This window comes from Halichoeres trimaculatus, unplaced genomic scaffold (genome assembly GCF_033239565.1).
Source record: "Halichoeres trimaculatus isolate MK-OKI-2021-1 unplaced genomic scaffold, fHalTri1.1 fHalTri1_scaffold_8, whole genome shotgun sequence".
NCBI lineage: Eukaryota > Metazoa > Chordata > Actinopteri > Labriformes > Labridae > Halichoeres > Halichoeres trimaculatus.
Genome location: NW_027437186.1, coordinates 21,536,428 through 21,560,315, shown reverse-complemented (window position 1 = coordinate 21,560,315; position 23,888 = coordinate 21,536,428). Strand labels below are relative to the sequence as shown.

The 23,888-nt window shown below is 39.5% G+C and overlaps 2 protein-coding genes across 3 annotated transcripts in view; one reads left to right on the top strand and one right to left on the bottom strand.

Annotated features, from left to right (window-relative positions):
• Positions 1 to 118: 118 nt before the first annotated feature.
• Positions 119 to 8,439, bottom strand: rtkn2 (rhotekin 2). Its single transcript, XM_074676600.1, has 12 exons — positions 8,221 to 8,439; positions 5,788 to 5,987; positions 5,548 to 5,606; positions 5,317 to 5,370; positions 5,108 to 5,225; positions 4,708 to 4,908; positions 4,063 to 4,157; positions 3,571 to 3,677; positions 3,355 to 3,486; positions 2,780 to 2,948; positions 2,448 to 2,555; positions 119 to 1,802 (listed from the first exon to the last, which is right to left on the bottom strand). The coding sequence occupies exons 1-12, from the start codon at positions 8,353 to 8,355 to the stop codon at positions 1,099 to 1,101; spliced, it is 2,082 nt and encodes a 693-aa protein (XP_074532701.1). The 5' UTR covers positions 8,356 to 8,439; the 3' UTR covers positions 119 to 1,098.
• A 2,358-nt stretch (positions 8,440 to 10,797) lies between these two features.
• The window catches only part of cep170aa (centrosomal protein 170Aa), a 41,198-nt gene continuing 28,107 nt past the window's right edge, over positions 10,798 to 23,888 (top strand). For both annotated transcript variants that reach the window (XM_074675274.1, XM_074675272.1), the window contains exons 1-3: positions 10,798 to 10,935; positions 21,582 to 21,646; positions 21,793 to 21,929. In XM_074675274.1, the coding sequence (XP_074531375.1) occupies positions 21,825 to 21,929 (105 nt within the window). In that variant the 5' untranslated portion in view covers positions 10,798 to 10,935; positions 21,582 to 21,646; positions 21,793 to 21,824. The remainder of the gene's footprint in view (positions 10,936 to 21,581; positions 21,647 to 21,792; positions 21,930 to 23,888) is intronic.

The window sequence follows — 23,888 nt, the reverse complement described above, 5'->3', positions numbered from 1 at the left end:
CATCATGTGATTGTTAAGTAGTTGAAATATTCCGTGGTTGCCAGTTTTGGATAAGTATAAAACACAAAAACAAGGCCATTTATTATTTCAGCCACTAAAAAGACTCATTCATTCAGTCATGCTCCAGGCAGTTATGGGCTGCAGTGTTAAATTATGTTGAACATACTGTGTAGCCACTGAAAAGCGAGGTCACTTCATTATAAAGACCTCTGGGAAATGGAGAAGTCACATTAGTGCCTGCAATTGCTCCTAAAATCTTGTTCCCTTAAAATCAGCTCTAGTGGTCATAAAATTGTCACAGTGAGTGGAATAAGTCAATAGTTCCAAAAGGAATGACTCGTCCACAGTCGGCCAATGGATCAATTCCAATTTGAGTGCTTTTGCAAGGGCTCTTTCTTCACTCCATGTTCCAGTGGCAGAGCTGAGAAATAAGCCTTTTCCATTTTAGTGGGATTGATGATGGCAGAGCTCGAGCCAGCATTCAACTCTCAGATTCATCTACGGGTTAGCTGCACATGAGAAAGTTTATAAAAGAGTAATGGGGCTGGAGGTGCATCAATGGGATATTGATATTGTGGCTTGAGGTGTCAACTGGGATTTCAGTTGCCATGATGGACGCTAAGGATTTTTTCTTAAGTGATCACATTACCCAGACATCCTTTAGGTTGCAAGGAACAGTTTGACATTATGGAGAAATTAAATTAGGAAGATTGATACCACCCTTATTTGTCAGCTCAAAATAAAAACAGAGTTGACAGATGGTTAGCTTAACCTCTTTAGTTCATTTTATTAACAAGACTGATCTTGTTTAAACTGTATTGAATGAGACCTTTGCCTGGTTCATAACTAATGAAAAAGAGGGTGATGTTTTTTTGATTTAAGGAAGCATGTAAGCAAACTCCCATGACGTCAAACTATTCCTTTCAGTTTTTAGGATTAAGCCAGCAGCAATGCCAAAACATTATCATATCATTATTGAGGTAAAATCAAATACAATACATGATCTAACTCTATGAGTGTTTAAGAAATAGGTTTCAAAGTTCTTTGAGCTGCTTTACTTGTTTGTGTTAGTGGTAAGGTAGGATTAGTTGGTTCAATCTAGATGTGGTCAAAGGCTCTAAGGTTCATCCTCTCTCTGAAAGACTTCCGAAGTTTACTCCTCGGTGCAGGAACAGGACCAGGACCGTGACTCGACCTGTGGAAGCCATGTTCACCACTGGCTTCAGTGGTCTGGATGTGGTGGTCCAGGTACTCCAGCTGCTGGTGCTGCTGACTTTGTGGTTGGACATCAAGGACACCCAGCGGAGCATTTTTGCGGCTGATGGCTCCAGTGCCTCCTGCGTTGTTCCTCTGGAGCTGCTGGATGATTGCAGAAAATTTGGCATCCAGAGACGGTCGGCCAGATTTGGACCTTGTCGGTAGACGTGAAGCACAAATGCCAGAATTTTCCTTTTCCTGGTTTTGAGGAGGGGGATTAAGGGAGGTGGGCAAGGGAGGTCTAGCAGGACGAGTAGGAGGAACATATGGCTTTCTGTCTGAGGGAGGCGGTGGGGCACGGCGCTTTTTGTTGCTCAGGGGTGTAGAGCTGGTACTTGGGTTAGGGCTTGAGCAAGGGGTTGAGGTCTTGCTCTTGGACAGGATGCTCTTCTGCACTATCACGGAATGAGACCCATCAAACAGAGTGGACCAATTGGGTGCATCCTTGTCCTCATCAGGACCAATGAGAAAGTGGCCGTCTGTCTCTTCTATCTTATTGTGGATCATGTCAGTGATACTCTCAAACTTGCCTGGAGAGTTTATACCTGTGAAGACGAACATTAGGATATCAGACAAGATCATTAAAAAAAAATCCATATTTTATGACCAACATGACGCATTATTGGAGGGAAAAAATATTTCAAAAATATCACGCACAAAAAACTCTAATATTTTTGTTTCAGACTAAAAATAAAAAAATGTAGAAATATATTCATATGTACCATGATAAGAAACTTTTTTGCTCTATTCCATTCCAACTTGCTGATACTTATTGTTCTTTCCTTCCTCATTATGTGGCCAAATCTCTTTGGATTTTAATTTCCTAAAGAGTTTATTCTCATTTTTTACTCAGTTTGTGAAAGCACATTTATTACACTGTTGAAAATGCCTTGAATCATCACAAACAAATCCAAAAGACTAATGAAAATTCATCAATTCTTAAAGGACACTATTTGAAAAAGTAGTAGACATGTCTGAGTCAAAGTGGATTTTAGAATATAATACCTAGATGCCAAAGAGAAACATATTTTTATTTCAAATTGTAGAACTCTAATATTAAACGTGTTGGGACTTTTTCAATGTAAAATTTAAGTTTAAGAAAAAAAGTTAATACAACCATTTGTCACATGTGGTAATAATCCACTTCAGTCAAACACACTTTAGCCACTTGTTCCATGTATTTCACTTACTGAGATCATTGTAAACCGAGTCAGCCTGCTTGGTGAGGAAAAGAGATGGTTTCCGTGGTGATGCAACCTCGATCTTCATTAGCTGGTTGCAGCAGTGCAGCCATTGGCCTGGTTATAAACAAGGAGAGCCACCAGAGATACAGATAAAAGGTTGAGCGATCCAGTCTGCGATGATCTAAATACATTGCATCAACAGACTGATGTAATCACTTTGCTGTGTTTTCATCCATCTCAAACAAACAATAGAACATTTTCTAAAAAGAAGAAAGATGTTTCTGCTCTATAAACACAAGTGTACTATAGGTTATCTTTAGACTCTGGAGCTTTCTCACTCTGATCATAAAGGTGCTGGTTGAGAGCGTCCACCCAATCCTCCAGTTCCTCTCTAGTGTCTGTACTGAAGACGAGGGTCTGAGATCCCTCAGGTGAAGGGTTGCTGATGGACAGACTCCTGGATCTCTGTCCTGCTGACTCCTTCTCTATGATGCGGATTCCAGTATCCTGCAGAAACAACCATGATAACTCAGTATAAGCTGAAAATGAGCTCCACAGAAACAAATGAGAGCTCCTTCAGAAATTGCACTAAAAAGCGCATCGCTGATATTGCAGAAATAAATATTAATTCAGCAGTAAAACGCCAAAGATGCATCAGTGAATAGTGTGGCATCTTCTTTATGCAAACGTTAGTGAAAAGTCAGTGCTATGGTTTAAATCAATATTAATGAGTGTGAGGATTATATCTAATACAAAATTCTGCTAACCAGACAGAGCAATTACAACAACAATAATGAACAGAAATACAATTCTGACAGCATTAGCACTCTCACACTGATTTATTTTATAAAAACATTAAGTACAGTACAAGGCAAACTAGAGCATGGGTGAGAAGGTTTGGATTCTGTCTTACTTTTTCGATGGGCACACTGAGAGTGGGCTGCACTTTAGCCTCAATTTCTTCAGGTGTGAAGTAGCAGGATAAAGAGCCAGCACTCAGCACACAGTAAAGATTGCAGCAGCGGACCATCCCCTCCACACTTTGCTATAAATAAGCAAAATAAATGCTAAGAAAGGAACTGTGGTGTTATCAACACAAGCTGCTCCATGGTATCAGCAGTCAACACACCTTCTGGCTAAGGTAGCCAGTCATCATGCTCTGTGTCATACAGTCTGGCTGGGCCACCAGTCTGCAGCACAGGTTGCCATAAAGTGGAAGCCAGGATGACCACTCAGCTGTGGGGATGAAAAGCAGCAAATAAAATTCAAAATATACAGACTTGCATGTGTGTCATAGTCAGCACTTCTGTCATCTTAGGTAATTCAAAACTTCATGATATTAAGCAAAAAAAGATTCAAACACACAGCTTTTGCAGCTATACATGTGTAGTTTTAGACATCAAACAAGCATAAGAGAGTTTATGTATTCCTGCATCAAAACTGTTTGACATATGAGCATTTAAACTTATGATAGACCTGAAATTAGAGCAGGCTAACAAAGATCAGTTAAAGCACAAACTTCCTCGTACATTCATTTGAATAGCTATCATTAAAGAAATAAAAGTAATCGAAGCTCTACTTCATTAAAATTCAACCATAGAACTTTTTCCTTCCTTCCTACCATTTTGGAGGACAATGAGGGAGTGCGACTGAAAGCTGCCTTCAGCCTCAGGCAGACCCAGTGTAGTGTAGGCCAGCAGGCTGTACTTGGCTCCTCTTTTAGACAGACATATAAAAAACAGACACAAAGTTTAGCATTATATAAGTAAACACCAACTTTTTTTAAATGTCTTTGCTTCCAAAGCTCAAGCACAAAAAGTTCATGCTTGGGTCCAAACACTAATATTAATAAACAACAAAGATATATCATTGTAGTTGTTCCCCAGACTTAACAGGTGGTTTGTATCACTAACAGATGTTCGGTTTTTATTTGTTGCTTTGAAAGCTGTAACTAAATTTTTTGCAGACACAAACAAAATGCCGACACAAACATCAAAAGCTTTGACATGAAACAATATTAAATTTATTAGTAAGAATAATCTTTCAATGTTCTGAGGGTCTTTATTCTCAAATATTAGTTTAACCTTTATTTTAATACTCATTCAGTGTAATTTGTTTACAACCCTGTTTGTGATCTGGCAGATAAAATCTGTGTTCCAGTAACAAGCTATGATTGAGTAGATTGCCATCTGCAAAAAATAAAAAAAAAACTTGAATAGAGAGCCAAACGTCTGTTGAGGGTTTTATGGGATGACATAGTACTTACACTGGTATTGGGTTGCACTGCAAGAAGGTGTCAGAGTCTTGACTGTCCAGCAGAGGGCAGAGCTTCCTCCCAGCAGTCTTTCCAAAGGAGTTGCGGAGCTTCTTGGCCAACTTCTTTGGTGTGTTGACTATTGTCAGCTCCTCCTCCAGGGCACAGCTCCACAGCTCCACCTTGAGCTCAAACTGAGGACCTGCGTCTTTACTTTAAGAGGGCACATTTATACACAGCACAAACATTTCACCAGGTTTTCAATGGTGACATCTCTGGATTTAAATACATACTCTGCTCTTCATATCTAAAATTCCTAAATTCTACAGATATATTTTAATGTAAATCTACAAGACATTTTTTCACTCAGCTTAATGACAGTATCAATTCCCTAAATGGAATAATTACTTACAAGACAGTAATTCCCTCAAAGCAGACGTCAGTAACAGATCTGTCCACCACCATCATCTCTGTGTCAAACACCTCTGTGCCAACCTGCATCAGACAAAACAACGCCACTCGACGAGAGCCTGTTATCACAAAAAATTCACATGCCTGTGTTACAACACAAAATATCTTGTGAATCTTGGATTTTATTAATCATGCACAGAAATGACTCACTCCCTCTGTTGTTAAAGTGGTCTGAATCCCTCCACATCAGAGGAATACGCAGTCCTGCACAGCAAGAGAAGATATAGGTGTGTTACAGCAACACTGAAATGATTTCATTTTTATATTTTGCCAAGACTTTGTTGTAAAAATATGACCATTGAAGTGTTATAAATTTGACCAACATTTATTCCATCTTATAAGAATCTTATTCTTTACACAAAAAGTGATTAGTAGCTTTACCAGACATTGCAACTGTCCCACAACAGGGAACACGGCCATCTGAGCCTGGCTCTACACCACTGAAATAAAAAATAGTGATGATTACACATACAAGAAATCAAATTCTGTGCATCAAACTTCACTACAAAAAGAAAACATTTGAATTAACAAAACACACTCAGATCTGAGTCACCTAAAAAGTTGTAATTCAGAAACTCTAGACAAAACCCACACCTGACGACACAGCACACAACTCCTCACCTCCAGACTGCTTCCATCATGTCTTGCTCCTCTTTCTTCTTCTTCAGCTGTGTGAGATAAGCCTTGATCCTGGCATTGGAGGTCTGTAGGTTCTTGGAGGCATTGAGAACCTGCTCTCTCTTGCTGCAGGCGAGGAGCAGCTTGTGGGCACCCTCGCGCATTCGCATCTCAAAGTCAAGCTTGTCCTGTATGTTAGTATTCTTGGATGGAACATACAAGGAAGAAAGTTTAGGTTACCACGTGAATAAATGAAAAAATATTTGTTTGAAATTATGTTTTTAACTTAAGATGTCTTTCAAAAAAGTGTGAAACACTAGGAATGCAAAAATGTTGATTTTGATTCAGTGAAGTTGCTCTTGAGAAATAATGAAGTGTTGTATTACCATCTCTTTCTTCCAATCACCAACTCTGATATCAAGGCTAAGGCTACAGTTTACAGTGTGTAATCCACTCCACTAATGTACATAAATAGTGGGAGGAAAATAGAGGGATAGACATTTTGCTCACATGAACTAACATCACACTTATTGCACTGAAAATTTACCCTAATCCATTTTTTTGCAGCAGCAGCAACAAGGCTGTGCCATTTTCGTGCCAGGTATGGTTTGATACAGGAAAAAAGATTTAAAAAGTTAGATCCAATATTAGAGACAGGGTGCATCCTTAGGGCAGATCTATTCAACTCAGTTCTATGCTCACCTGTGTTTACTAACATCGGTAGGTCAGTTCATTTTACTAGGTAGAGCTAAAATAGCATGAAAGAAGATAACTGCAGCAGCTCAGCAATTTGGAAGTATTTGAAGCTTGTTTCATCAACAACTAGGGATGGGTACTGAATTAGGTACTTTTATAGGTACCGACCAAATCCTGTCAAAAGTACCGAATATCGATTCACATAAAACCAAAAGGTACCATGTTTAAGTAAATGCATCTTTGTGACTGTGAGGGAGTGGAAGAGTAGAAGATTTTCCATGCTAGAAATAAACACAGCATTGCAAGGTTATATATTGAAAAATAAATATGTCAAATTGAAAATTTGTAATATTTTATTATTAAACAAATTGATATTTTTTACCACATAAACACAAAAAAGTACTGAAACTTGGTACTGTTGAGTACCGGTACCGATTGCCAGGTACCGGGCATCAGTACCGTATTGTTTCAAATGTGAAAGGTACCCATCCCTAAACAACTCTAATGGCAACTTGCAATGTGTGCAAGTTTGATTCCTCTTATCCACCACTGAGGTTTAAAGATAACTGTTGTTCTTGTTGGGCCTGGAGAATTACACATTTATAATACTAAAAAGTATTTCAAAAAGTATTGGGGTACAAAGTTAGGAAAGAGTGAACTGGCCAAAACATCATTCTTCCTCTCATCCTCACATTAGGGGATAGAGATTGTTAAATTATCAGTGGTATCAGACTGAATCAGTATTGGTATCAGCCTATACCAAAGCTCAGGTATCACAGACTTCAAAAATGAGATTTGTGCATCCCTAACTACATCCACAACTTATTTAGCATTGGCAGGGTGATGTTATTGGAATACCTTGAGACCATAAAGACAGTATGATCTCATCACTCAAGAGCAACTTTTGATGGGAATAGTGTGAAATGTTAAACGTTGTATGCTCAACAAACTGTTGCTATGATGGAAGGGAAACTGTTAGTGGAAAAGAATCAACTTCAATTTATAGGCAGGTTTGATGAAAGGATGACGATTTAAATGAATATATGACATGTAGCAAACAATGAATGTTAAATGAAATAAAATGGTGTAACAGCCAGGTCTAGTTAAGGTATGTAAAGCCAAAAGGTGAATGATGTCTGTTTTAAGTAGTTGCAAAATTACACCTAACTCGATAAAATACAACTGGTTCTGTTTGAGTGGGAATTACTGATATTACTGTTGTAAAAAACATGCACGATTGATCAAAGGATACAAACATCATTTTCCTTTTAACCCTCATACTGCAGTATGCACCTGTAGCTTTTTAGAAATCTGTCGTATGTACAACAAATGCATATCCTCGACTATCTGCCGACATTGTTTCAAGCTTTTGGTCTGACATGAAATTAGTTTGAGCGTTGGGAGAGCAAATAAGAGAGCAATCATTCCAAACGGGGCAAGACTTTCAACAACAGCACAGCTCTGGTTGCAGTTACGTTAAAAAGGGCAGGTCCCCCCCAACTCGCTGGCTTTGTCTTCGGGATTTGGAGGCCAGTGTGCGTAGAATACTAATAAAGGCCTATTTATGCTCAGGTCAAAGAATAAGCAAATGGTTAAAATCGTCTTTAAACTTAAAATGAATCATCTGGTAGCTTATCCGCAGTATCGATGCACTTTGAACCTCCCCCCTCAGTCGTCAACCGATCTGTAAATGTGTTTTTGATTTGACAGCAAAACCCAACGTCTACTCTCGGTCCGTACCTCTGTTTGGAGGAATAGAGAACTCTGTCGGATCTTTTTCCGTTTAATCTCCATTGCCACCGCGGAACCTGCCGAGATAATCGACCTGGAGCTCCCGTTTCGCTTGGAAATTTGAACATCCCGCGGTTCATCCATGTTGCTCAACCATTCGCTAGGAACAGCAAGCACGAGCTGCACATTCCCTGCTCCTGACTTCCAGCGACGCCCCTCCAACGCACAGGGTGGTTCGATTTACGTCACACCATGTACCGTAACGACGACATTGTTGATGAATAGTTCAAATTTTAAAAGGCTTTAAGATATCCATACAGATTTGAACACTCGTTTAATAGTTTGGAACACGCATTTTGAGTTCTGACAAGTTAATGGTGTGGTTAAAATCAGTGATCCATTGAATATCTGTCTCTAACGTGACAGTGACAAAACTAACTTCTCTGATGACATAGAAAAATGTGATTGCCGAATTTTAATCCAAATTTGGCGAAAAGAAATTCTGTGGTTTGGTTAAAAAAAAAAAACTATTGTGTAAAAGTGAATGGGTTGGGCGTAAATTTTAAAAATAAATACCATCCACTGCACCGCCTTTTCCGAGGGTACTTCCAAACCTATAAACCAAACACCCCAAACTGACAGGAACAAAGCGCTTGTACGTCATTGTTGTGCACCACGATTTGAAGTATCACTATGTTTTCGGTTTACAATTTTTTTTGTCAGAAAAACATAAAATTTTCTTCAACGTGTCGTGAGAAAAACAAACCAGAAATCTATATATTTATTTTGCTTGGTTTCATTGATCGAACAGAGACAAACCGCACTCAACACTTTCGATAACCTTCCAAAACGTGCCTTGTCGTGTTTGATTAGAACTTCATGCGCCTTTCGTTGCAACAGTTTTCTTGTCAAAAAAAAAAAACTCCCTCAAATAGTTGCATATAATACAATTTATACAATAACCTTGTTTAGGCTATGTATCCGCGATGCCACACTTATGTGTCTGCACATTTGATTTCGCATTATTGAACATAATGCTTTGGAAATTGGCTTTATTTTCAATGCACTTTTATGAAGATTCCAGGTTTGCAGCCCAGCGGATGTCGCAGAATAAACTCTGTAACGCGACCGGTGAGTCCAGGAAACCCGCCCACTCGGTTCTGTCTAGCTTCTGGTCGAGTTGGAAGCATCCACGGTTGGAAGTGTAGACGCAGGCGCTGCTGTGGAAAAGCTACGTGAAGGTAGAGAAAAAATACACACTCCGGAAATTACGACATTTGCTTTTAACTGTAAAGGTGGATTTTCTCACGCCTTGTACATTGATGCCAACTGCTTTGCCCCACTGTGTGGTATTTTAATTTTCATTTGCCAATTGCTGTTTTATTTCCTGTTTAATTTATCTCGTCACTCGGAAAAACATTTGCCATCCGTGTGTCATTATGATTTTATTCTTTCTGTAAATTTCTTTTGGTGTTAAAAATAGATCTTCTAAAGTTGAATGAAAGCAGCATTCAACGTGAATAATAATCTGACAATAGCACACAAACATGCAAAACACACATCTGCAGAACACATCCTGACAAATCAAATTAACAAATGCATGGTTCTCAATGAGGCTTTTTTAAATATATATATAAACACACACACACACACACACACACACACACACACACACACACACACACACACACACACAAACACACACACACACACACAAGTACAATTTCTCTGCATTTCTTCACTTGATCACCAAATTTGAAGCCTTACAAGCAGGGTTTGACATTAACTTTTTTGCTCACCAGCCACTGTGGCTAGTGGTATCCCTGAATTACTAGCCACTCAGTATTTTCACTGGCCACAATTTGTTGTTGGATAATTATGTTCAATATGATTAAAGCCGATGATGACATGCTAAAGTTTACTTAAAAAAAGATTTACAACCTCTTTAAATGTAAATGACCCCTATGCACACTCAAAACAAGACTAGATCAATGTTAAAATCCACAGGTCCTTAATCAGGTATTCAGCTCTGTTAAAGTTGTGTGTAACATTGTGCTCCTTTCATATGAAAATATGCAGTCTATTAAGACATAGTAATTAAAATAGTAGTTTGTTATTGCTTATAATAAAATGGTAAAGGGGATTAATTGAACTGATAAAAACTCAGCAAGAGACACTGCTTAAATATTTATTAACGATTGTAATCAGAAAATCATTTATTTTTCCATGAGAATGACAATGAAGAGAGTTAAATTAAATTTCCTCAGAGCTTTCATCATCAGAGTCATCTTTTTGCTTGTCTCTCTGCTCCATGTTTGAGATAAAATTCAACCCGCCAAAGTGGCCAGTGGGAGCGGCGGTGTTACCAGCCACTGCCGAAATCCACCCGCATTTGACCGGTTGGCCGGTGTCAAGCCCTGCTCACAAGATACAGTAACTTGTCACAAGCTTTGAGATGTGTCACTGCCCTCCGTCAGCACTGTTTACGCTCTGATTTTAATGTGAAAGTTAGGACCGGAAGTTGTGATTTACGTGGCCAACGTGTTGACGCTTTGACGGTCGGCGAACCGCTCGTTTTCAGGGAGTAGCGTATTGCTGAGCAACGGAGGGGGGAGAAGGCCGACGCTCACAGCGAGACAGAACAGCGGCAACAGCAGGGCTGGGTTCTAACCACACGCACACACCTTCAACAGTAACACACACAAGCCAGGAGAGAGGAGAAGGGTAAGTGAGGAGTAAATTTCAATTTTTATCAAGAACACAGAATAGAGTAAAGGCTAACCAAGAGTGGTCTTTTTAGCTAGGTGGTTGACCGTTAAACGCACGTGAAGTTTGCGGCAGACAAAAAGGAAAAGGATTGCTGTTGTGCTGCCCTTCTATTGATGTCAATGAGAAGGGCTTACGATGACATAAAAAACTATCTGGGTTGACACGGCTGACTTTAGAACTTCTCTCTTTCAAACTATCAACATATATTCAATTTAATGGATGAAACATGTTAATAAGCGCAGTATATGGACATCATGTTGTGGTTATGACGGCTAAATAGAACTGGTCTGACTCTTTGTGGGCTAACTGGATGTGGCTACTGTTGTTTGCAGCAGCATGACCACTCTGCCCTGCTTTCCCTTTGTACATGGAGACTTGTCATTCTACTGCCTCTGTTATAACATAAACCACATTTTCTAACACTGCTACTATCATTTGCTTTTGACCTGTTTTTTTTTTCCCCTGTGAGTTGCATCCTCCTCCAACCGCACGGAGGCTATCGAGACAGGATGCACATTAATGAAGGTCGGTCACAATGGACGCTTTGTGTTCATCTCGGTGGAGAGACACAAACCTGGGGGTCATCTTTGAATCTATTTATATTATCTGAAGGAAGGAACATATAAGGAGGCTTTCGCTATTTCAGTGCAGTTGCAGAATGCTCCTCGGTCTTGGACCCCCTCCTCTTCTTCTGTGTGGAGGCTTTGTTTTGGTGGGGCAGATGTAGCTGGCCTACATGCATCCGCTCTCTTTGTGTTGAGTTTGATTTTGCCTGTCATCACCAAATCGATTTAAAACTTAGGAAGATGCTAAAGGTAAGCTATGGTTGCATTATCTGTAGCATCAGCAAAGAACTTAAAAAAAAATCTTGTTTGCATGCCTGTTACCAACAAAGCTATGCCACATTTTTGCAGAGTGTGTCTTTATTTTTTATTATTAGACATTTGACTGCTTTTAATGAAGCATACATTAAGTTACAATGCTTGTGGAAGATATCTAGAAATAGACTTGAATTACACAGCTATTGGTAAAGACATTTCTGTTTATAACAACAGCAACTTGATCAGATGTATTCATCTTTTCTGTCAGTTCCATGTGATGGCAGTGGATACACCTTAGAAGATCACTTGATCCAGGTCTGAGCTTATTATACAGGCTTGTTTGAGAACTGAGCTGATGTTTCTTTTGAAAGCTGGAGAGTTAGAGCTTGTCCTTTAGTCTCCTCCCTCCTCTTGTGTATTAATTCAAATGTTTTTGGGACTGAGCCATTGAATGTGCAGATGATACCATCCTGTCCAGTTTGCTCTTTTCTTCTCTTTCTCCTTCTTTCTTTAGCACTGCCTCTTTTTTTCCGCCTGCTTCCTGTCCTCACTGCAAATGTGGCTGCCGGCAGGCTGCTTGGCTCTACAGGCAGTTGCATTTTTAAAAAGTGTGTCAGTGTCACAGGACAGTTGCTGCACTCACTGAGAGAAAGCAGCCGTACTCTATGCCCTCACACACGTCTGTTAACGTGGCGTAGGGATAACAACATGGGCAATCTGTTGTAACAAAGTTAATTTTACTTAATCTGTTGAAGTTTGTATATGTTGTCTTGTTTTTACTGATAGAAATCTGAAAGTCAGAAAACTGTAATCTGCACATAATCCATTTGAAGGTGTCTGTGTCACTGTTAGGACTTTTGACAAAAAGTAATTTGCACAAGTAAGAGTTTACTACAATAACTGGAGCTTATTTTCTCCTCTTGTAGACAGGACTTTGTTGTGCAGCCTGCCCACTGCCATTGTGTATAGTAGGAAGTTTAGGAAGTGAGTTCATTTGACTTCAGTGGTCAGGGAGTGATACTTGTGACCAAAAACAACCTAGCCTCAGTCTAGATACTCAAGTCTCCTCCATTCTAATCAAGTCGTTCATAAAAGTGTTTTTGTACCAGGGTGCCTGAGGCTTAAAATAGCCATGAATCTCACCTCAGTAATCTGCCTGGGTAGAAAAGTTGAAAGGTTTATTAGAGGCAGATAGCTTTGCCTAATGCACCCCCAGCTTGTGTGCAGAGAGACGGAATAGAAAAAGGAGCAGAAAAGTTTATGGTGAGAAGTGTTTGGACAGATAAACAGCCTGGTGGGGAAGGAAAACCAAAATAAAAACTTGTACCAAATTTTACAAATCATCAGCCTCTCCCTTGTTAGGTTACACCAAGAGGTGTGTCCTGTTTTCAAATGAAAAAGAAAACAGGGTGAGCTCCACATCTGTTTTGGGGTGTAACGTATTCCCCTCTGACTTTTCCAGTTTTTGTTCATCTTTCCACTCCAGATATTGATCTTGTATTTGGGCAGTTTCCATTCCCGTCTCTTGCCCTGCTAGGCTCACTTTGATTGTCCTGTTATGCTAACGTTTCTTTCCCCTCTTAAGTGCGTGTGTGGATTTCAGAGTGAGACAGTTTACTAATTTTGTCTGCTGCTGAGACCATTGCTACGGGCAGGATTTGGCATCCTTGTTGCCATAATCAACATGGCAGCGTTAGCCAATGCTAATGTTCTGGTGAAAGGGCCATGGGTCAGACATTATCTGCTCACAGGGGCCAGGCAGGGCACTCTGTGAAGCAAACCTCTACTTTTTAATACTGTCTCCTTTGGCTACTGAAGATTCAAGATTCAAACTTCTATTCACACTAGAGTCCAGCACAAGGATATTACAGACTGTGAATAAAGAGACTCCTTTAAGATAGTTTTTGCTTTCAAAATGACAGCTTTCCATTTGTTGGACTAATATTTAAATTTGAGTAGATGTCTTCTAAAGGATCATTGAACAGGTCATACAAATGGTCCGGTTCGGTGATTACCAAAAAATCAAAAAGCATCAACATCCTAAAGATGATTTCTTTAAATAGACCCCCCCCCCCCCCCCCCCCCCCCATGAGATTCTGCCTGACCTATAAAATATTTGTATTTCAGCTTGAATAATAACTTTCTGTTTTATTTTGCTCAAATAGAAAAACTGCTTCCAGTAATTGGAGTCCTTCAGTATATTTTCTTTGAAAAATGAACCGATTACACGCTTTGCAGAGAGAATCACATGCACTGATACAAACAACCCTGCAGGGCATATGCGTCATTAACTCTCTCAGATTATAACCATGTAGTTCTTATCTTCTCTATCAGTAAGAGAGCGTGTTCAAAGCGCTGGTTACCCCTCTTGAGTTCTTCACAGGTGTTGCTCAAGGGTAGGCTGTGTTTTTTACTGAAATGCTGTATATTTCTCAGCATCCCTGAGGTATAAATTTCCATATATAGGTCTGTAGGTCATGTTGAATAGTACTGGGAGCATGTGGCGGGTCTTAAGGCAAGAGGGGTGTGCTTGCTGGCTTTGTGTACGGTGATAACAATGAGGCAGGCTGGATGGATGCGGGCTAAATGGAGGTGTTTGCTTGTTTGTTCATATTGCCAACTGCTCATGTGATGTGTGTGGCTGCTCCTCTGCACCATATGGTCTTTTCTGCTGCATGGGGAGTTTTTTTTCACCCACATGCTGCATCTACAAGCCACATCAACATACATAAAGCCAATAGGAACGTGCATACTCAGGTTTCTACAGATTTAAGAGGCTTCAGTGACACTGTAATGATTTATTATCCCCCTGCATGGTGCTATTGTCCGAAGAGGTTGATGTTGGATTATTGTATTTATCTCACTGTTTAGCTGTGTTATATTCAAAGTGTACTACTTAAAAGCATGAGCTGTTTTGGCTTGTTTTTCATTTTAAATTTAGTGAAGAATTTTAATTTCACTTTAAAACTAGAGCTCAGATTTATGAAAGTGAATAATTTCCTTTTGATTTGACTCGTATGTTGACCATGCCCTTATTGAAAAAGGTCACTGAGCAGGAGGAAAAAAAACACACATGATGCAGTCGGGTTTATTCTAAACATCCAGAGGTGTTCCCTCAAACAGAACATGGCTCCTGAATGTTTTCCCTAATCTCTATGCACAGGGAGAGGTAAAGTAGGGCAACTTGATTCAAATGTCAAAAGGAATCACACACTTTGAGTCTGATATCCCAAGAGGGCCACAGAGTGCTTTTTCGTGCACCCCTAATTTTAGACCCAGAACATTAAATATACTGTTTTATTAAACTGCTGTCAAACAGAACTTCTTGCGATTGACTTGCTGCCTTGCAGAGAAAAGATTGATTTGCTTAGTCTTGAGGATGTAAGAGTTCAGCATTTGGCTTTGACATTGATGTGTTCACACTAGGGATGTCCCAATACGCAGTTTTTGAATTCTGATCAAGGTTATAATAGTTTTGGATTTGTCTTTATAGTTTAGTTTTAGTTAGTTTTGACATTTTTTTCCATTACAGTTTAGTTTTAATTAGTTTTAGAGCGGGCATTCTAGTTTTTATTTAGTTTTGATTTTTGCAACAAGGCTTAGTTTTAGTTTAGTTTTAGTTTAGTTTTAGTTTAGTTTCAGTTTAGTTTTAGTTTTTTCATACCTTATTAACCAGGTGCAGGATTCAAAAAGGTCAGAGTAAATATTTTGTCATACTGTTTAATTTCAAGTCCATCATAGCGCTCACTGCTCAGTCAATGCTGATACTGAACTGTTGGCTGCTGCCTTCAACACAAAAAATAATATATAAACATAAATTATATAAAACAATATAATATGAGCTTTAATAATTAAAAACGTGGACTCTGTAACAATAAAGTAAGACTCACATGTAATTAAACTATTACAGATGCTCTGATTCATTGCTCCCCTACGTTTTGTCGCAGCACAGCGCACAGCCAGTCAGTGCAGTGAACAAGCACGTCCCAGTATGTAGCTATGATGATGCTGTATGGCACTGACAACTGCCGAAAACTGTCTTAAAATTGGTTAGGAAAATGTGTCGGATTAATTTAAATTCTAAAGGCTATTAATACTGTCAGAAACTATAACTAAGGACGTTTTGTCTATAATTTTAGTTAGCTAGTTTTATGAATACTAGATACAGTTATAATTTACTTATCATTTTTGTTTTCTTTTCTAGTTTTTAGTAGTTTGAGTTAACTGCAATGTATTTTAGATTTCAGTTTTTGTTTTTAGTTTCGTTTTAGTTAACTAATATAACCTTGATTCTGATCCAATTTGATTTTTTTCATGATATGTTTTGCTGATACCAATACCTTTCTCTGATAAATCCCTTACTCCGTTGGGTGATTCTGTTGTAAATGACAAACCATATTTGTTTTATTAAAATGAGGCCTGCTGGTACGTCCTCTAGGAACACTTATTTTACAAATATTGCAAGATGCTGTTTAACTATCATTGCTGTCCAAAGAGGAGTACTCCCAAAAATAGCCATATATGACGGAAATACTGATCATTGTATCGGATCAGGACATCCCTGGTTCACCTCTTTTCGCAGTTTTTTTTTTTTTTTCGCAGCAAGAAGGTAAGAAGGATGTTAGAATCAAACAATGGTTTCTAGAATGGGTCATTAAAGGGTTGATAGTTTTGTATTCAGCTTGCTCAGGTGTCTTAGATATATGCATCAGCTCCTCTTTTTGTCTGAGGTTAACAGAGGAGCAATAAATCCTCTTTCACTGAACACTTTTATGTCTGTACATGTAGACGCAGCCATTAGGGACTAGAAAATCCTTTTGTTGCTTTGTCTGTCTGCTTTTCTGTTTGTCCAGGGAAGGTTTGTTCTTAAAACCCTCAAGGTCTGAACTTTTTGCTTCCCCCAAAAGACTTTTTGGGTTGCAGGTGCAATATAATCTCCCTCCTCTGATAGGTATTGATTTGCTGACCTCATCTCAGTATTTTTAAGAGAACATGTTGCACTGTTTTTTGTTTTCACTGCTTTTGTTTACATCTTCAAAGTGTGCCCCATAGCGCTTACCCTCATTGCTCTTTTTTTTCACCCTAGTACTGCTAAGCTGTATTAGCTGTAATATTTATAGCCACATGAGTCACATCTTCTCATTTTGATAGCATCTGTAGTACTAAGCTGTCCTTGCTGTGGTGAAATCTCTTTCAGTCGTGATATTATCGTCAGATTGTCCCGTGAACAGGGTTGAATCAGGTTCAGCTCCATTCTGTGCCTTTTCAGCCAAGGAGGCTATTCCTCCTCCAGCTGACTGTTAAGTGCTATTTATATCAAAACCATCAGCGTCTGCTGCTTCTGCTGTAAACATTTAATGCACCACTTCTTGTCTGGCGGAGGATTTCTCCTGGGAAAGACTAACCATACATGAAAGTCCAGGGCAACTAACACCTAAAAGCCTTTTTATTGTATCACTATTTATCAGTGACTTACAGAATGAGAGTATACCTAATGTAACATTTAGTGTCATCAAACATGTTTTTTGCTTAATGAGGTTTTTACATCTGTACAGTAGTTGTTGGTATGTTTTACTGTTGTTGCTCTGTGATTAAAGCTACGTTTTTACAATCGAGGCAGACAACCACACCCTTTGCTGGGACTAAGTTTGGCTCTCATCACAAGACTGTGAGGAAATGTATGCAACGAGTGTATGAGTTATCTCCCTCTCTCCGCCCTGGTTACTTTTCCTCCTGCTGTCCTGATGTGCCTCGCATGTGTGTGATGTGAGTGAGGGCTTTGTGGTCTGAGTCAGCTTTCAGGGTCTCTGTGGTGATGTGACAGTCCTGGAGGTTAAAGTGATTTTGAAGCAGATGAGTTGCTCTGATGGTTACTCAGCTGTTGCATCATCCTGTGATGCACACTGGGGCCAGATGCTATGTGGAGAGGCACAGCCATGTGCTGCAGGAAAGAAACTTATTAGAGTTGACAGTAAATAAACTTGCACTCAATGGCATCACTTCCTGTCCTGTTCAAGACAGCCTCTGTGATTGGCTAGTTTGAGATGCTGGGGACAGATTTGAATCGACAGAAAAACAAAAGACTGTTTATAATCACCCGTGTCTGAACATTAATTGTTTATTGGTTTGTTTGTGCTGAAGATGACTTTCTTGCAAAACTTTGATTCTAACAGTTTGAGCTGAGTAAGAACAGCCACACTGAAGCTAACACTCAGTTTAAGTAAACTTAACAAATTAACGTCATATCTTCTGTAGATTTAAATCTGAGTCAGCGCTCTACTGCTGGAAGTGTTGTGCACACTTATGCCTCTTCACAAAGAACTCATAGTCATCTCAGAATAATCATTCCCTTTCACTCCTTAATTCTGTGTGTAAGGTCTGGGGGCTGGGGAATTCCTTCCTAAACCATGAAGTCACTATTCCTCCTTGTTGGCACCAACTAGGGTTGGAGTTGCTGAAAGAGTGGAGTTTTTTTTTAGACTAAAAAAATGGAATAATTGCATTTTTTGCACATTTATACACCATGAAATTACAAAGAACCTGTACTATTAGAGGGGACATATCACGCTGATCCGTGATTTAATACTTACATATAAAATAATAAAGTTGAAAACAAGACCTTACACCCCCTGAATTTTCAAAAAATGAGATATTGTATTTTTTCTGATATCCTAGAACGAGATTTGATGCCTCTGAAAATAGGTCATTGCCATAAGGCTGCAAGATTTCAACCTTCGTGACGACACGAGGATCCTTTCTTTTTATTGGAGTAATCTGATAAAGCAGCTCCTCCTCTGTGATGTCAGTTAGTCACACAACCGCCACCGAGGGATACACCCACCAAGAGCCGAGTATAAACGTATAAACTATACATGTTACAGTACCGGTTTGACTCACCACTCTGAAGCGTCCTGAGATGATCTATGTCGAGGTGGATTTTCTTCCTCCTGAGCTGCAGAACCGTCCGGGTCTGACTCAGGGTCCAATACAAAAAGACGTATCCTACACTCTGCCATTTTATTTCAATCAGGAGAGACTTAAACACCATAAAGAGTTATGAACCAATTTAATGAACAAATGCATGCAAAGATAGTTTGGCGGTTAGACCCCATCAATCATTGAGCAATTAATAAATGAAGGGGGTACAATGACATTGAGAATTATGATATCCCCCGATGGAGTCTAGACACTGGTGGTGGTGATAGTCCTAAGAGGCTTGATCTGTGATTCATTGAGAACTGCGGGCTGCGGATTTCGGACTCGGGCTGCGGACTGCTGGGCTGAGAACTGCTGGGCTGCGACTGCAAGGCTGCGAACTGCAATCTGCAGCTGCAGGGCGGTCGACTGCTGGGCTGCAAAAAGAGGACTGAGCCATAGAGACTGGGGGTGTCTGGGGAGGAGGAGGGTCGAGACGCGAGCCTGAAAGACAGCTGACAAGCAGAAGAGATGGCATTTAAACTTTGACAGCTATGAAATGATTGGCTAACGATTGAAGCGGAAACGATGTGATTGGACAGAGAAAAAATTGACGCGCCTCCCAGTCAGCTGATAGACAAAGCGGGAAAGAATGAGTGAACAGAAGTGTGTGTGAGTGTGCCCCCAGTCTTCCTGACTGAACTTTCGCTAAGCTTCATTAGTGCTATCAATGCCTTACCGTGAAGTTTTGGCAAACAGCAAACTCGCTCGGTCTGCTCCATTCAATGTGGCGATTTTGTAAATACTGCCATGCTGCAAAAACCGCCCCCTGGCTCTACCCCCTCCGCCTCTCTGATAGAACTGACCAATCAGAGCACAAAGAGCTGTGACGTTACGAGGTTACTGGAGGTCATTCTCGAAACGGAGCGTTTCAACGAGATCTTCAGAGTGGCCTAAAATGAGGATATTGAGAACGCTATTGTGGGGCAATGAAGGAACTAAATGACTTGTACTGAGAGCAGAAATGCTTTACAGGCATCCTAGTCTGGCACAGTGAAAAGGAGAAACAAGCATGATATGTCCCCTTTAAATGTTTTGAATATTAAATTAAAACTGTTGAATTTCAAGAATCTGTGGTCCCATTTACAAATTACATCAAACATTCTTCAGAGCTGTGTTCTCTTCAAATTTAGATCCTCTCTCTTCTAATGAGATAGAGGAAGAAATACAAAATACATCTGTCTCAAAATCTTGACATTAGCACCGTTAGGAGCTCATGTTCCACAGACAGCAGTAACTCCCTTTTTAGATCCACCGCAGCATTCCTCCTGTGTGTCGTGTCGTACATGTGTAACAGCAAGAAGGATTTTTAATGGCTCTGCACAGGCTGGTATTCAGTCTCCTCAGCTGTATTATCATTAACCTTGCATTCTGCTCTGAGCATGTCGTGGTTATTGAGACAACGAGCTTTCAGATATTTTCAGTGGGAAGGGGAACTTGACATAATTGCAGTGTAATGGCAGAGCTGTTCTTCTCTGTGGGCTTTCTCTGTTAATGAAGGCAGAGCATGTTCTGGGTGACTGTTGTGTTATGACCACTGAAACATGTTTACCGTCTGCAGAGGATGCAAATCATGAAGCATGAGATACTAAACTGGAATTTGAGCCATTCACAGCTTTATTTGGATTATATTGTTTAACTGTGGTTCTGTCTTTGTTTGCTGGAAAAAAAATGATTTCACAAACTAACTAGTCCACATTTTCTGTCTGTCTCCAACAATAACATCACAGTAGCAACATTAAATAAGATTACAAACACAATTTATCCTTGACAGTAAATCAAATTCATTCACAACTGTTTAAAATTCCCACATTAAATTTGATATGAAGACGTTGGATTCTTTAAGACTTAAAGCTGATCCCTTTTTCATCAGGCAGCTGTTGCTCTGGTGCAGTCATGCTCTCGACAGCATCGTGCAAAGAAGCGTTTGAGGTGTGCAGTTGATTAAAATTTTAGGGGATTACAGAGTTGGTATATCCAGTACTTATGAGGTCAAGTGAGTGAGAGCTAAGCTCAATAATCTTTAATTCCTTCTCTGATGGGCTTTTCTTGGCACTTTTTACTCAAACGAATGCCTGTTATTTTAGTGTTTCTTGAAATTCCCATCCAAACCTCTCATTTAAAACCTGTTGAATGACTAAGTAAACATCAATTGTACTAAAATTATCTCATCATCACTATTAATTTGCACAGAAAGTAAAAGGCTTCATGAATGCAAGACTCTCTGAGTGCTCCATGTTGTTTCATTGTCATTTTGTTGTAGTGGACTATCCAACAGATGGGTTTGGTTGCTGTTTTTTCCAGCCTCTTAATCAGTCAGACAGTCTTAACAGATGTTCAACCAGCGATCAGCTCAACTTCTAACAATTCTGCTCCTCCAGCCCTGAAAAGTTAGAGTCAGAGTAGCTGTCTTTGACCTCTTTTCCAGCTCAGCTGAAGGAGCGCGAGGGGAGGAGGAAGGCAAGAGGGAAAATAAATGTCCTGCTGCGGAGGCCAGCCAACATTCCTACATCACTTCCTCCTCTAACATCTGGCAATGATCAGGGCAGGCAGAGAAAAAGGGAGGATGTATTTTACTGGTTGGCTCTGTGTTCATTTGCAGACGCAGATACTGAGGCATCACATTACAAGACCTCCTACTCAACCTCATTCCCCCGACCAGCAAAACAAAATGAAGCAATACTGTTTGATTCCATGTATCATGACCAGTGTTTACATTTTATAGGGCACTCTATGACCCCATTACTTGTCTCGTGATTATAAATGGAAAATAAGTTAACTACTATCCTTTTTCTTCTCATTCAGGATGGCCTAGCTGTGCTGTGCTGTGTTGTTGGCAGTCTATCAGCAGTGAGCTTCTTGGACCAAAGGTTTGTGATTAAACTCATGATTGTAGTGTATAAAAGGTTAAATTTTAGTCTGAGATGTTGCTCTCATCTTAAAACAAACTACAAATATTTAACTGACTCTTATATATATGAACCATGTCTCTTTATGTGTGCCCCTGTCCCTGTAGGTGTTTACCAGAGGCAGAGACAGGCTGCAGAAATGAGTGTGACCTCCTGGTTCCTGGTGAGCAGCGGGGGAACTCGTCACAGGCTGCCTCGGGAGATGATCTTCGTTGGCCGGGATGACTGTGAGCTAATGCTACAGGTGAGAGCAGCCGATGAACCAGAAAAGACAAAATCTTACAGTGTATTTTGGGTGCTTTTTTTTCTCACAATAAATAGCAGTCTCAGTCCCAGCAAGTTGCTCATTTTGAGATGATATGATTATAGTTTAATACGATTAGCCTGACACCCATTAAGGATTATTTTTTCCTTGTATGAATGACCTGCTGACATCACAGCAGTCAGTTTAATACGTGATTACAAACGGACTTCTGAAAATTAGCCTGCATGGGTTGTGCTGTTGCTCTTGCAGTAACAGACGTTGTTTATAACTTTTCATGCTTGTGTGTCTGTGTGTCCTGAGGTGGTGTCCGTGCAGCTGTGCATACATCCAGGGAGACCATGCGTATGCTCATGTGTACCTCTGGTTGCCTCACTATTAATAGAAAGTGGGGCAGATACCTCCTGAGTTAGATCTTATCTAACTGACTTGGTTGTTGTGGGCAGAGAGTGCAGCCATGGTAGCAGTCTCTGTTGTGGTATTACTGGTACCAGTGTCCATAGGACAGTTTGTCAAAAGGAAATAAAGCACTAAAGAGAAAAAATATAAGATGTATGTTATACATTTTGTTCGTGGTTAAACAGTTAATGCTGTTTTTTTTCTGTGCAGTGCACAGTAAAAGTAAACTTTCTCAAAGCCTTTTTCTTTAATACTCCGGGAGCTGATATTATTTACATCCAAGACCCAACACATAATTTCTCAAAGAGCCCAAAATATTTATCCTTAGAGCTGTTCAGTTTTAAAGCAGTCAGTCCATTTTAAAACAGTATGTGTGTGGCTCATGTAAGGTGAAAACATTCAAAACTGACAATTTTCAAAGGAAGTATTATCATTATTAGACCATGCTTTAACAAGATGGTTGAGCTTCAGTGCCTGTGTTCATATATCTCCAAGTTTGAGAATGAACTTTTGATCTTGTCTGGAAAATACTCGGTTTATTACAGGGTTCCCGCGGATCCTTGAGAAGTCTTAAAAGGCATTGAATTCATAACTCTAAAAATAAGGCCTGAATTGGCATTAAAAAGTCTTAAATCCAAATTTCAAAAGTCTTAAAAAATTGAACACATTCATAAGATTTATGCTAGTTTGAAGTAAAAAAAATATTAAGTAACATTTATCTATTTTTCTAAATAATTTCCTGATTTACTCTCGTTGTAACATCGCTTAATCACAATAGCGGAACTAACGAAACGGTGATGTGGTTGCACCAGGAACTTTTAAAGCAGACGCATGTCTTGGTTCTACCTCAGGTGCCTGGAGAGAGAAAAAAAATGAGGAAAAATTGGCAAAAAAAAATCCAAAAGTGGCTTAGGAAAATTGATTATGGCTGCGAAATTGAGAATTAAATTTGACAATAAATTTCAAAAACCATGTAGAAATTCAAAAAATGGTTGTGACAGTGGCCAAAAAAGATGAATGGGGGCAAAATAGGCATAAAGTTGTAAAAATGGGGTTAAAAAATGGTAAAAAGTGATGTTTTATGTAAAACTTAACAGTGGGTTAAAATTGCCTCTAATCCAGGTAATTCATGTGGTGTTTTTGTTTGTTAGTTTTGTTTGTTTTAATTGTGGTTTGTTGTTGACTTGTTTTTAAATTTGATTTCCAACGTCATTAAAAAAGTCTTACAAAGTCTTAAATTTAACTTGCCTTGAGCTGTAGGAACCCTGTATTACATGAACACAGTTTTGGAAAAAGCAGGACTGTGTCTAATGCTGGCCCGCTGATTGCCGAGCTTTTATTCAATGAATATTTCACTTCAGATGTGTTCACTTTGCTGACACTCCATTTTTGTACAGTAAGTTAAGCTCCATTTATCTGTGTCTACATCTGTACCTCTTTAGTTTAATCTTTAGTTATTCTGTTTGTCAGCAGTACATACATCTGTGTCTTACAGCATGAGACTGCTGAATTCTTTGGTATGCAGCACTAGATGCAGTTTGG

Coding starts and splice junctions, on each gene's coding strand:
- rtkn2 (XM_074676600.1), bottom strand. CDS start 8,355: ATGGATGAACCGCGGGATGTTCAAATTTCCAAGCGAAACGGGAGCTCC. Junction 5,988..8,220: donor CTCTATTCCTCCAAACAGAG/GTACGGACCGAG, acceptor GTTCCATCCAAG/AATACTAACATACAGGACAA. Junction 3,487..3,570: donor CTGGCTACCTTAGCCAGAAG/GTGTGTTGACTG, acceptor GCTTATTTATAG/CAAAGTGTGGAGGGGATGGT.